Raw genomic sequence first — 14291 nt, forward strand, 5'->3', positions numbered from 1 at the left:
TCGTGTCCTTGCAGGGGATGCGGCCGCGGACTGGAGGAGGGAAAGAGTAGTAAAAACCGAAAGGTTTTGAAGTCCCCTTTTTTTTTAGCAACACTCGTCGCCCCGATTAATGCCCGTGCTGCTCTGCCGCGGCTCCCTGGAATTACCCGCCGACGCGGAGTTTAACGAGAGCGGTCGTGGTAGCGCCGCGGATCCGGTCCCGGCAGGAATTCCACCCGCGCCGTGTCGGTAGTAGCGCCTCAGGTGTGCGCACCAAGGCCGGTTAGCTCAGTTGGTTAGAGCGTGGTGCTAATAACGCCAAGGTCGCGGGTTCGATCCCCGTACGGGCCACTTCTTTTTCTCCCTTAAAAATGAGGAGATGGCCGATTTAGCAGACTACTACTTAATTTTGTTTTCGTGGCGGATGGTAACACGGAAGTGAACGCGGTGGCCCCCGGCGGGAAGCTTGACTTGGGCGATCAGGCGGCGACAGCGACCTTGAGCCGACGCCGGGACATGTCCCCACGCCGCCCGGGCGCAGGGACAGCCGTCACCCGCAGCTCAGGAACCCGCGACAGGTGAGGTCGTACGCCGTGGTGGCGGAAGGGGAAGCTCGGGCATCCCGCTCCTCGTTAGTATAGTGGTTAGTATCCCCGCCTGTCACGCGGGAGACCGGGGTTCGATTCCCCGACGGGGAGGTGGAGCTGTCGTTTTTTCCTCAGGCAAGGGGAAATTGTACTCGGCGTCCCTTTGCTTTTCCCTAGACGTTCCTCGACGAGGTTTGTGCCGGGAGTCAAAAGAACAATCATTCCGGGGCTGGGAACAGTGCGAAGTGCTATTTAGAGACCCTCGGGGCAATGGGCAACACACTTTCTCATCCATCTCTGACCTCCTCGGCAAAGGAGCTGGTCTGAGGCAGGGGTGTTATCCTGTCGTGACCACAGCTGACATGCTCAGTGCTGAGATTTTCTCCTCAAATGGACAGCCAGCCTTCCCCTCTCCTCAGGTAACACCGTGCCCCAACCCGGATTCTCCCAGATACTGATTGGCCAAGTCGTGCTACTGCAGCATCCAAATACATGTGATTAAGTACCACCTTTTCCACAACTTCCCAAAAGCAGAGTTTAAGGTTTAAAATCATATCAAATATTCCCTTTATTCTTTACAAAAATGTGTTTAAGCATCTAAACATTTTCTAAGGGTAAGCAGTGCTATTTAGGCACAGATAATGCTTTCATTTCACTGGGAGAACACTTCACAGTAATTTGCCATTTTGCAGTCAATCACATGAGTTGACAAAGTCCTAAAACATGCACAGTAGCCCTGTGAGGCCACCACCAGTCCTTCACAAGGCAACAGCAACAGGGGGTGACAATATTAACCCATCAATCCAAAAGAGTGAGTTCACTTATTTGCAAGTTGTAACAAGTCTACAGCATAATTAAGGCACCAGGCAAGATATAAATAGACACAATGAAACGCCAGGCAACAGCAGTGCCAAGGAGCTGGTTTGCAGGCGTTCCCGTTCTCTCAAATGGCTCAGTGTGAGCAATCCATCTTCTTCATGATCCGTGTCAGTGCACCCAGTCTTTGGGATTTCGCAGAACCTCCAGGATTTCTGCTTCTTTGGAGCTCTCTGGCGGGGTGTGCATGTACTCCCACCTGCAGGGAGAGGGGAAACTCACTCAAACTGCCCAGCTGGCTGCCACCTCTCCCAGACCAGGCAGTGTTTGGACTGGAGTTGCCTTTTTTGGGCATGCAAAACTAAATAAACAGTTGATACTCAGCTCAGGAGACAGATACGTAGGTTCAGTAAAAACAATAAGTTCAGTAAAAACAAATATTATCAACACCAGGGTACACAGGAAAAATGTTAGCTTCCAACTTCTGAAAAAGCTGGAAGAACAAGGATAAAGGGAAGAGCAATGCCCTCTTGCCCCAAAATGCATGCAGGTTGATTTGCAAAAATCTTCTAGCAGTCTGTTATGACCCACTAACATCACAAGGAAGATGAGTAGAAAAGGAACCCATAGAATTTTCACAGTGAGGACACAAGATTTAGGTTTTCCGGAATATGGACTGGAAGCTCTACAAGTCCTTGTTGAATCTTGGTTTTAAAAACAAAGGTGATGAAAGATCACTTTTTTATTGAAAAGGCAATTAAAAGAGGCATGACAGAGAAAGCATCAGCAGTCAGAGCTGGGTACACCCTCTTTTCATTTTTCTCACCAGGAAGGAACCATTCCTGATGTGAAGCAAGCTATTTACACTGATGAAAACAAGCAAAACCAGATCATCCTAGAAACGAAATCAAACTGGTGCTACACCGCCAGGTCAGGGACTCATGTAGTGTTGGCAGTGGGATGAAGGTATATGGTGAGAACAGGACTGCCTTCATGGTTAAGGGGCAGCAGGCAAAGGGAGGAAGGAGGCGGAAGGAGGTCACTAGTAAACTTTAAGGAATTCATGATAGGGTCTGTGCTACTCAGTGTTACCTAAAAGCAACCTGAAAATGGGGGTAAACAGTAAGTGACTGAATTTGCTGATATTGCAAGAGTAAGCAAGATGGGTTAAAACAAAAAAAGCAGTTGAAAACATTTAGTATTGAGCCAAGCAACTGAGCAATAAAATGGCAGGTGAAATTCACTGCTGATTGGTGTGAAGTGATGGACACAGAAAAAGCTGTATACAGATTGAGTTAAATTTGGGTTCAATTTTATTGCCCAGAAAAGACTCTCACATTGTAACAGTTCTATGAAAAAGCCAGCTTAATGCTGAGCAGCAGTCAAAACCAGCAAACAGAATATTAGGACTATGAAAGGAATAATGAATTCAAACTTCATTATGCCACTGTATGATCTTGGATACACAAATGTATCTTATGGTGTTGGTTCCTTATCCCTAGTTCAGAAAGGGCACAGAAAACTTAAGCCTAGAGAAAGTGGCAAATGTGATCAAAAGGATGGAACAGTGACTGTACAAAGACTAAAAATACCAGGAATCGTTAGCCTGGAAAACTGGCAATGAAAAAACAGAAGTTTGTAAAATAAGAACAGTTATGGAGAAACAAAACAGCAAGAAAATCATGTTACTCAGTGAAAAATCAAATGAAGTCATCAGAGGCAAGTAGAAAACGAAGAGGCACTTTTTCATACAATACACAGTTAAACTATGAAGCTCCTTGTCACACATTTGTCAGAACTGCCAGAATCTCACATGATTTCAAAGAGCTACTAAACAAAAATCCATGGAGCAAGGAAAGAAAAGTCTATCAAGAGGTGGTAAGCAGAAAAACCATCCATTTTTTTGTCAGACAATATCTCAGCCACACACTACTGGCAACTAGGTGACTGTAGGAGATCAGAGAAGCATCTGCATGTATTTGGGCAGTTCTTGTATCAGGCATGAACTAGCCACTGTAAAGTGATGGGACACCATGACAGACCTTTGATTTAATCCTATTAACTATTTTAATAAGAACAGTAATCTACCTGCAGTCCCACATAGCTACACCCTTACCTTGCAGTCAGGGGCAGAGACATAAGAATGCTTTCAATCCTTGATCCTGGTGTCAGGAGGCCAAACTTTGTACCTCTGTCATAAACCAAGTTGAACTCTACATACCTACGGGGAGTGAAGAGATGCAAAGAAAAAACAAGGTTATTAGCAGAGGTTGGTTGTGCCTTCTTCAACTAGCAGGTATCAAACAAAAACCAGCCTGTCTTTCTGCTGTGTTGGGTGTCAGAATGAACGCTGTTTTGAAGTGAACTGTTCTTTAGCATCCTCTGCAGGAATGCAATTATCACCTTGCCACTCCACAAAGCACAGGGAGTAGTGACCTTGGCAAACAGACTAGAGCAGACAAACTGTTCAAAGGAGAGCATTCTGCAGGCTGCTGTACTGTGCTATGCTTCTCCCAGGCCTCAACCCCGCTGACAAGCTCGACACCATGTTTACCTTGGTTATTTATCAGACATAAAGAGGGGCCTTAAAGGAACTGAGAATAACCAGAGAAAGAATTCTACTGTGCAGTCCTCCATGCTGAAGGACACATAAGCAGTAAGGTCTGAACAGTATTTTTTGTTTCTTGGGGAGATCTGGAAAGAAGCAGAAGTCAAACAGCTTCAGAGTGCTGGCTGGGAGTTGTAATATCAAAATATACCGCTTTTCTGCCCACAGTATAGGAACAGAGCAGTGACAATTCAACAGGGATTATCTTAGTAGCTAGTACAGACGTGTTAGTATTCAACAGAGATACAGGAAGGGAAGAGTTCTTACCTATCTGCAAAAATGGAAAGCTTTACCTAGCCAAACAACCTGCAAACAGACACAGGGAAATAGGCAGGCCTCAAGAGCTGGTTCTGGCTGCAGCTTAAAGAAGCTGTTCCCCCTTATAAACTTAGCAAGTTTGCTAAATCCCATCCACAGTCTGGATCCTGGAAGCCCCACGTTCCCAGGAACAGTCCCACCAAATTAAGGATGCTTGCTTATCTGACTAATGGCTGCAGGCCAGTGATCTTAACTTAAATGCTTATACTCTTTCCATGCCAGTCTCACAGATTTCTCTGCAGAAGAGACAGAAACTGAAGACCCTACTTCTGCACAAAGCATGTGTGTTCTCATTTCTCCATGTGCTTACATAATCACAGGATACAGGGAATGGAGTACAACTGTATTGACCAGTGTACTTAAGCTTTTGCAACATTAACAGTTGGTCACATTGGAAGCATCCTCCAAAGTCTTTTGGGTTACAGCAACTTTGGACCATGCCAGAATAAAAAAAAACAACCCTCTGTATCTTTACTCCTTTACAGGAATCCTCATTTCAATGCCAAGATCAAATGGAACAAATATGTATGTAAGAAGGTGAAGGTACTTGAGCACAGTTACTTCTTGACTTTGTGAAGTTTTGTTTCACTACTGAATAGGAAGCACAATTCCCTCACCCTCGGGCTCCTCATGTGATGAGGGTAGTCCTATATCCCATGTGATTGGGCTGCAGGAGAGGGACACCAAGCACACCCATACCCCTTTGCCTGTTGCACAGCAGCAGCTTCTCTTGGTTTTTGAAAGAGCTGGAGAGAAACTGTGGCATTTTGTTTGTGTTGCTTGTATTCTAACATAGGAAGGTGGGAAATACAGATAAGGGTGTGCTACTACCTTCTTTGCACCCCTTTTGGCAATTTAGCATTGGATTTCAAAATTAGTTCTGTGCACAAAAATGCTGAAATTCTCTGGTGAGCTTTTTCAGCCCACACTACAACAGGACATTAACCTGTAACCATGAAGAACTAGCTCAGTTTTTTTCTTGCCAGCATAATCCACCTCCTGGGTATTCTTTAGCTCCTTCAGTACTCACCGTCCTCTCCGAAGCTGCTGCCATAGCTTTTCCTCTGGCGTGAAGGAGTCATGGCGGTGCTTTTTCACAATGGGAATGTAACAAGGCACAACAGCTTTGGCACAACTCTTCACAAACTGGAACACTTCCTCCTTGGAGGGAGAGTCCACATCGTCAAAGAATATGCCTCCAATCCCTCTTCGCTCGCCACGGTGCTTGATATAGAAGTAGTCATCACACCTAGAAGAAGTACCAGATATTTATTAATATGGTCCACAGTATTCAAAGCAATGAACAGAACTCCAGACAGCCACGTGGCTCAGGACTAGCACTGACCAGAAGTCAGTTCCTGCACTGCCCAGTGCCCCACTGTTTTACTGACTACCGAGAGCCAGGATGGTGCAGCACCCTCTGGAAAGCACTCCTGTGTCACTTACAGGAAAGCTCTGATTAGACAGTCTCTGCAAAGCTACATGTCACCACACAGTCACTGAACAGTAACACTCAAACACCAGGGCAGCTGCACCCACATGGAGCGATCCAATCCATATCCTCTACCTACTCAGAACAGGGTCACCTGATCTCAAAACTTCGCCCTAAGAGCTCTTGCTAGATTTCATTCCCAGCATTATATGCAGATCCCAAATTATTTGTACAGCTTTCAGTTTAATTCAGACTTGGAAGAGAATTTCTTTATTATTTTTGCCATTCTAGTAAAAGAATTGATTTTCTTCATCAAAACAAAAGGAATCTAAAAACCTAAGACCAGATAAGAAAGCAAGTGTCATGGCAGCCTTCCTTGGAAAAAGGCTTTTTAATAGTTAAAACTTGTAAGATTGAGTCATCATAGCAGTGGCTTTTCATGGCTTATGTTCAAGTTTATAAATGTGTAAGGGCAGTTTATTCTACAATAGAAAAGCAATTAATCTCTTTTGTATTTACAGGGAGTATGTAGCTGTGCAATTACTATATTTAAATGATTCATTGTATCCACACCCTATCTTGCTTATAGTCGCTTTATTGAGCAGTCATGCCCTGCAAGTCTTCACGTGGAAAAGAAATGGAAGGAAAATAGGAAGCAGAAACCATCAACATTAAGAACACCTTGCCTTCTTTTAGAACTAGTTTTCCATACATGTGTCCATCCTCAGTCATTCTCAAGCAATATATATGGCATGGCCAAAGCAGAAGAGACATGGAGATGTAACTGATAACCTAAGCTATTTTTTTATTCACTGTGACGATCAGCTTTTTTATTTTATGGCAGCAGGAAGAGTTAAGTAAAAAGGCTGAGTGAGAAATGCAAAAAGAGAACAAGCCTGACAAAAGTCTTAAACCTAGATCAAGAAGACAATGTGGTAAATGTAACAATGGCTTTTATCTTTGAGAAAGGTGGGAAAAGGTCTCTGACCCCCCCCGCAGCTGGCATTGCTAGCCTACTTAGGCTGCAAACGACCTGACCATTAAGGCACATACTCTGAACTACCATGCAAAAACTCCTCAGAGAACAAGACTGTAATCTCAAGGCTCTAAGATGTGTGTCCCTATTGAGTGGTTGCCACCCAAACTATAACACCCACATTATCTCCTGTCCTCAGACAAGACCTAGTGCCTTACAAAAGGGTATCCCCTCCTTCCTGGATACCACAGCCTGTGGCAGATAGGATTATCAGACACAGAGCAGCAAGCCTCTGCTTACTAGTGAAGGATCAGATCACTTGTATCTCTCAGCTCAAGAAGAACATTCAAAGTTTGCATCTTAGAGATTATGCTGTTGAACTCACAGTGAATTTGTCACCGGGGAAAAAACTACAGCATCTAAACTTATGAAGCTTCTACATTAAGGACAATCTCCTTTACTTACCCAGAAAAAAACCAGAAAAACAAAACAGGCCATGATGGTCAGAGTGAAGACAGAAAAATCTGAGTGGGATTTTCAGAACCACAACGCTGGCCCAAGAGCTCACACTGAATCATGCACATTTACCATGAGCTCACTGTAAGCAGGATTTGTGCAAGTCCATGGGGAAAAAATCTTGTCCTAGTTTAACACTAGAGGTTAAAAGGAATTTTTAAGTTGCCTAGTGAAGTCTGTGGCTTAAAGCCACTCTTGTAGAGTCAGCCTGGTTTTTATTTGGGCTATAGACTTATGATCCTAGTTGTCAGCCCCCTAATTTGAAAAACTCAGGCTTCTGTAAATAAGAGATTTCTTCAGAAATCTGGGACATTTTGTCCCAGTACACTTCTGCTAACTTTTCTTAGGGTTTGCTGATACTTTTTAAAAGGCACCAGAACCTACAGTTCTTAGAGTACACTTAACTGGCAACATCTAGTGCTGCTTTCTACTCCCCCCCAAGTGCATCTCTCCCCACATACCATTTCTTGTACTTGGGATACAGCTTCAGATCATGCTTGTCACAGGCTTCTTTCAGAGTCTTGTGAAAATGAACGGCATCCTCTTCATTCAGGTAAGTTGGAGTGAGGTCAGTCCCACCACCAAACCACCACTGCTTAGTTCCTATAAGAGAGGAAAGCAGCAACATTTTTCTTTTACGCTTCTAAACAGCAAGGTTCACGAAGCATTAACAACTACTTTTAAAATACAAACCAAAATCATTATTCAGTGGTGCCCCTAAACCTCAATCATGAAAAATTTGACTTCAAGGTAGTGAACTTCCATTTCCAGTGACTTCAGGAAAACATGAAAGAAATTTCAAAGCAGTTAAAACCATTCATTCAGTATTTGGACCACTGATCCTGACTACAGAATATCAGTTTCACAAGATGGGCTGGCAACTCTTATTCAAGAATGCAGAAACATTTTACTGTGTGCCAAAGAAAGGGAACATCATTATTACATCCAGGGAAGTAACTGGCTAGAAATGTTCGATAATGCTGTGGCAAAACAACTGAATGAAAACTCTCTTTGAGCTTCTGACAGTACATACACTGTCACAAGATACAGATGGCCCTTCAGTGTTTGACCACCTAGACAGGGGTCCCATTTCTAACAGTGCCAAGTTGCAGAAAGTTGGGGAAATAAGGCACAATGCAGTTAGTGAGCAGTGTTTCTGACAGTACGTCCTTCCAGCTGCTGAGACAAAGGCACATCATGACCAGAATGTTTATCAGCCCTTCACAGACATTTCTTCTAAATTCTAGCATTGCTGCTCTGAATGTATTTCACATTTATTTACAACCTCCTACATTTTTAACTTCGATCTGAAACCCCTGGTATACTCTACAAAAAGCAAACCCCTTTTACTCTACCACATGCACTCATTACACTCATTTTACAAATGCACAAAGGGCAGAGATAAGGAGATCCAATGCTAAACAACAGATTCTTGGCACGGCTGGGAACAAACCTGGACTGGTTCTTAACCTCTTACCCTAGCCATGCATTCACACTTCCTTCATGTGGAGTCATACATTTCATACATGCTTCATTGGATTAAGATTCTTACCATCTGCTTCTTCGATTTCAAAGTATCTGTAGTTGAAGTGCATGGTTGGAACATGAGGGTTCTTTGGATGGATAACGGAGCTCACGCCCATGGCACAAAAAGGCAGCTTCCCTAGATAAAGAGATGCACCATGAAAGCCCCTTAGTTTTTCAAGAAACTTCATTTACTATCATTTAAGGAACATCACTATTTTTCCTTAGGTTTCATGACAGGAAAACTTCTCATAATTATTAGTAAATGTGCAATTCATTTCTCATTCACACTCTTCTGGGCACCTTTTTTTGGTATTAGTCCTAAAATGCAGCAACACGTTAGAGAACCCATTAAATGAAGACCATTTAAAACATAAGGCACTGCTAAGGGTTTCGACCACCCCCAGTCCTCACAACTGCCCTTTGCTACACAAACATAGGTCGAGTGCTCTTTACCCTTCAGGTGGTGTTGGTTCCCTCCCTTCACCTCTTTGGTACATAACTCCTGCACTGTTTCACTATTAAGCTACAGTGTCATTATTGAGAAATCACCCGTGCCTATAATACATTCCTTAAAGCAGCGAGACGGAGGGAGAAGCACTCTGATACATGGCTTTTTAGGGATACGAAAGTCCACCTGTCAGGCTTACTGGTTAGAAATCACCTTGATACAAATGAAACCCTTCGAGCTTTGATCAGTCTGGCCTTCCTCAGGTTCAGCTCAAAGGCCAGACTGCTTTCAGAGTCCCGCACGGGAATACTCAGGTGAACGTGTCCCGGTTCCCTACCCCACCTCCCGGCCGGACACCTTACCGTCCTTGGCCTTCAGAGACTTCCCCCTGCTCCGCATCTGCCGCGCTGCCTCCTCGGACAGGAGCCCGGACACGACGGACACATTCACACCCGCCTTCTCGAAGACCTCGCCGTCCTGCAGTACGCAGCTGATGCCGCCTCCGCCTGCCAAGGCCAGGGGCAGGGTCACCGCGGGGTGACCGAGCCCGGGGTGCCGGTGCCCGCGGCGTCCCCCGCGGCTTCCCCCGTACCTTCCTTCCTCTCCCAGGTGTCGACGGAGAAGGAGGCGCCGGGGTCCAGCGCGGCCAGGGCGCGGCACACCTCCGCCTGCGTCTCCATGATGAGCAGCTCCATGCGGCTCCGCAGCTCCCGCCGCCGCCGCCGCAGCTCTCGCAGCCCGCTCACCGGCGGCGCCATGAACCGCTGCCGCAGTTCCTTGTCCTCCTCGTCCTCCCGGGACGCCGCCAGCGCGGTCTGCCGCCGCCACAGCCCCAGCGCCAGCCCGAGCCCGCCCAGCGCCCCCGCGGCCGCCAGCGCGGCCCGCCGCCCTCCCCGGCCCGCCGGCCCCGGCGGCGCGGAGCTGAACGCCCGGGCAAGAACAAGGGTGGACGGGCCGCGGACAGCCCCGCGGAACAGCCGAGCTGCCGCCGCCATGACCGGCACCGGCACCGCACGGCCGGCGGGGCGGGCCGGGGGCCGGGCCGGGGCGGGGCGGGATGGGGAGAGGCTGCGCGCCCTGTCTGTGTAGGGAATAGATTACGTGGGAAAAGACCTCTGAGATCATGGAGTGCAACCCATGACCCAACACCACCATGTCAACTAGACCATGGCACTGAGTGCCACATCCAATCTTACCTTAAACACCTCCAGGGACGGTGAGTTCACCACCTCCCTGGGCAGCCCATTCCAATGCCCAATCACCCTTTCTGTGAAGAAATTCTTTCTAATGTCCAACCTGAAGCTCCCCTGGTATAGCTTAAGACTGTCCTCTTGTTCTGTAACTCGTTGCCCGGGAGAAGAGGCCGACCCCCACCTGGCTACAACCTCCTTGCAAGCAGTTGTAGAGAGTGATAAGGTCCCCCCTGAGCCTCCACAAGCCTAACAATCCCACCTCCCTCAGTTGCTCCTCATAAAAATTGCATTCCAGCCCCTTCACCAGCTTTGTTGCCCTTCTTTCGACATGCTCCAGCACCTCAGTGTCTTTCCTGAATTGAGGGGCCCGGAAATGGACACAGTATTCAAGGTGCAGCCTCACTAACGCACAGTAGAGGAGAAGAATCACTTCCCTAGTCCTGCTGGCCACGCTACTTCTGATACAGGCCAGGATGCCATTTGCCTTCTTGGCCACCTGGGCACACTGCTGGCTCATACGTGTCTGTACAGGGTAGCCTGCCCTCACTGGGTGCCATGGGGCAGTGCGAGTGCCCTGTAACCATTCCGGCTGGGTGCCCCCAGAGCTGGGCTGCCTGTGCCGTGTGGATGCTGTGGCAGGGAGAGGCACCTGTAGAGAGAGTGCTGAGGTACTGCAGCCCGCCCAGCATGGCTTTGGGAGAGCAGGTTATGCTGTGTTTGTGCCCGTGAAACATTTCTGCTTACTGCTTTCAAATAACTCGGTAGGATCACTGCAGCTACTTGGGTCTGCATAGTCACTGTGTGAGTAAAGGCTTGTACAGGGCCAGGCATGGCTGGAAGAGGGGCAGAGATATGTTTTATTGAGCTATCCTGTGAACCATGTGGAATTGCTCTCCTGTGTGTGGCATTGCTGGTTTTAGAAATTTAGAAACAATTTTTAGAAATTTAGAAACTCACAGTTTTTAGAACCTGACTACTTGGTGGGACCACCAGTTTAATGCAATGGGAATATTCCCCATGGATCTTAGAGGGCGCACGCTTATACCTTCTTTGTTTTCTCTAAAGTTGAAGCATGTTTTCTTTCCTAATAAAATAGAGGAACTAGAGATATGTGTGCAGTCATAGGGCTTTGATCTCACTGTGATTACAGAGATATGGTGGGATAGCTGGCATGATTGAAATGTTGTCATGAAGGGCTACACACTGTTTAGGGGAGGCAGACCAGGCAGGTGCAGTGATGGAGTTGCCCTCTATGTGACACTTGGAATATATCGAGCTCTGTCTTGGGGTGGACAACGAGCAACAGCTTATGGGTTAGGGTAAAGGGGCAGACTAGTAAGGGTGACATCACTGTGGGTGTTTGCTTCAGGCCTCCTGGTCAGGAGGAGGAAGTTGATGAGGCCTTCTACAGGCAGCTTGAAGTAGCCTCACAGTCACAGGCCCTGGTCCTGGTGGGGGACTTTAACTACCCTGACATCTGCTGGAGAAGCAACAGGTGACAAAAATTATTAAGGGACTGGAGCACCTCTCTTAGGAGGAAAGGCTGAGGGGGCTGGGTCTGTTCCGTGTCAAGAAGAAATGGCTGAGAGGGGACCTCATTAATTTATATAAATATCTAAAGAGACGGTTCCAAGAGGATGGAGCCAGACTTTTCTTGGTGGTGCCAAGCAATAGGACAAGAGGCAACGGGCAGAAACTGATGCACAGGAAGTTCCACTTGAACATGAGGAAGAGCTTCTTTACTGTGTGAGTGCCTGCACACTAGACCAGGTTGCCCCGAGGGGCTGTGGAGTTTCCCTCACTGGAGATATTCAAGAACAATCTGGAAGCAATCCTCTGCAATGTGCTGCTCTAGGATGACCCTGCATGAGCAGGGAGGTTGGACCAGATGACCCACAGTGGTCCCTTCCAACCTGACCCATTCTGTAATCATGTGAAAATAAGAATTCAGAATAATAAAGAAAAGGGCTATGTAGAGCCAGATGTTGAAAGGTGCTGCATAAAAAGGCCCAGGCCTGCAAGGTTTGTACTGTGGTATGGGACTATTCCTTGGACACAGTGAGCTTCTGGCATTTCAGGACTGATTTGCACCTGTAGTACCCAAGAGTGGGTCAGTTTCAAAGGTGGCTCTGGGGAAGGCATGGAGATTGATCCCTGTTGCAGATCAGGGCTTCGTTATCTGCCTCTTTTCATTGTAGGGTAACTGGGGGGAGTGTCTGTCTTATAAAGCGATAATGTTTGCTTGAAGGCTCAGTCTGTTTTCTCATTTCTGATCTGATTCTGCTCTTTGGCAGCAGAGGATGCTGCGAAGCTGCTGAAGCGCTGCAAGGAGGAATGGAAGATCTCTGAGTTGTGCTCTCTTCTGCCAACATCTGGAGGACAGGATCCCTGATGAGCCAGGAAACCTGACCCACTGGAGGTAGGAGTGAAGGAAGGAATGTGTTGTTATTTGCAGAAGAGATCTGTGGCTGAGGGAGAAAGGCACTACCATCTTAGGAGCTTTGGCTGCTCTAAGCAGGTCTTTCAACCATTCTTTATCCAGGGCTGGCTATGATAGCTCAGTTTTTTCTTGAATTGCATCTAGTGGATTTATCAAAACACTTTCATGATAGTGTGCATTGTGTACTTCCTCTTCCACTTACTGTAGTAAAGCTCTGTTCTTTGGCTGTGGTTCTTAGATGCTATGGAAATGAAAAAAATAAATAAATGCTGAGGCCAAGACATGTAAAACACATTCATGCTGATTTAGTGTGTTGGTAGGTTTTTTCTGTATTAGACTGAATGCAAGCTTTGATTGATAACATCTGGTAATTCAGCTGGGTGGGACCTCTGGAGATCCATAGTCCAACCCCAAGGGTTCACAGTTCCCAGGCTGGATGAGATTGCACAAGACTTTCCTTGTCCAGCTGCATTTAGGAAACCTCTTTCCTCGTTTTTTTTCTGGGCTCCTGCCTCAGCACTCCACCACTCTCCCTGGGAAGAATTTTTTCTCATATCTAGTAAGAATTTCCTTTGCTGCAAACAGGTTGTCAGATCAGCGTCTTGCTCTTGCTGCTGAAGCACAACTTCTTTACAGCCTGGTCAGGCTACACTCACTGGTGGAGGTGAGGAGGAGTGACAGAGTGTAAGACACTCCTACTGTTTCTGTGCTGAAACCTCTCACATTAGCTCCTTGTGAGGACCTCCTCTATAACAGCACCTTAAGACTGAAACTTCAGCCAAATGCCACATACTTTCACTTTGCAGCAGTGGAGAAGGTGCAATAAGCAGACAGTGCATCAAAAATGGCACCATGCATAGGAGATTGTTTTTGTAGCCCTATTTATATGTGTACAACCAAATTGTGCTGGCAGGTGAAAAATAGCATTGTAGAGAGTAGTTCAAGCCAAGTTTTTCACTCTTTGAACTCAATGTGGTGCTTCACCACATTATTTCTGGTTACTTCTCTTTAAAGTACTGAGAATAGGAACATGTACTGATGTGTGTGAGATGCTCAACAGTGATATGAGGCAAGAAAATGACATCTTGCATTTTGATCTGCATTTGCAGTGCATGGTGTTGGTATGAAGGGTGGGCCTTTCTGTGGAAATAAAGGAAGAGGAAAAGGGCACTCAGAGCCAAAAAGGAAAGCCTGGCCTTCGTTCTTGCACTTAATTGAACAAGAATTGAATCTGAGCAATTGTACCTTGAGCTTTTAGTGTGCTAGGTGAAATTCCAAGGTCTTGACCTCCCTTGGAATCTCTATGTCAGTTTTTAAAGTCTGACCGAAAATTTGCACGGTGAAATGACTTTGAATATTGTATCTCTCCATTTGAATATTGTATCTCTCCGTTTTCATACCTGCATGTGTAGCGAGGTAGGTTTTGTTTCCAATGACTATGAAGCGATTCA

At 46.4% G+C, this 14291-nt stretch overlaps 1 protein-coding gene and 2 non-coding genes across 3 annotated transcripts; 2 read left to right on the forward strand and 1 right to left on the reverse strand.

Moving 5' to 3' along the window:
• Nucleotides 1-256: 256 nt before the first annotated feature.
• TRNAI-AAU lies at nucleotides 257-330 on the forward strand. The gene has a single exon. It is a non-coding gene; the product is annotated as a tRNA-Ile (tRNA).
• A 275-nt stretch (nucleotides 331-605) lies between these two features.
• TRNAD-GUC lies at nucleotides 606-677 on the forward strand. Its single transcript has one exon. It is a non-coding gene; the product is annotated as a tRNA-Asp (tRNA).
• A 432-nt stretch (nucleotides 678-1109) lies between these two features.
• CPOX (coproporphyrinogen oxidase) lies at nucleotides 1110-10213 on the reverse strand. The gene is made up of 7 exons (XM_032678985.1): nucleotides 9800-10213; nucleotides 9570-9713; nucleotides 8785-8895; nucleotides 7694-7835; nucleotides 5339-5557; nucleotides 3499-3603; nucleotides 1110-1641 (listed from the first exon to the last, which is right to left on the reverse strand). Exons 1-7 carry the CDS (start codon nucleotides 10200-10202, stop codon nucleotides 1554-1556), a joined length of 1212 nt encoding a protein of 403 aa, XP_032534876.1. The 5' UTR covers nucleotides 10203-10213; the 3' UTR covers nucleotides 1110-1553.
• Nucleotides 10214-14291: the final 4078 nt, after the last annotated feature.

This window comes from Chiroxiphia lanceolata, chromosome 2 (genome assembly GCF_009829145.1).
Source record: "Chiroxiphia lanceolata isolate bChiLan1 chromosome 2, bChiLan1.pri, whole genome shotgun sequence".
Lineage (NCBI taxonomy): Eukaryota > Metazoa > Chordata > Aves > Passeriformes > Pipridae > Chiroxiphia > Chiroxiphia lanceolata.

Coding starts and splice junctions, on each gene's coding strand:
- CPOX (XM_032678985.1), bottom strand. CDS start 10,202: ATGGCGGCGGCAGCTCGGCTGTTCCGCGGGGCTGTCCGCGGCCCGTCC. Junction 9,714..9,799: donor CACCTGGGAGAGGAAGGAAG/GTACGGGGGAAG, acceptor TGGCCTTGGCAG/GCGGAGGCGGCATCAGCTGC. Junction 7,836..8,784: donor TGAAATCGAAGAAGCAGATG/GTAAGAATCTTA, acceptor CCTCTCTTATAG/GAACTAAGCAGTGGTGGTTT.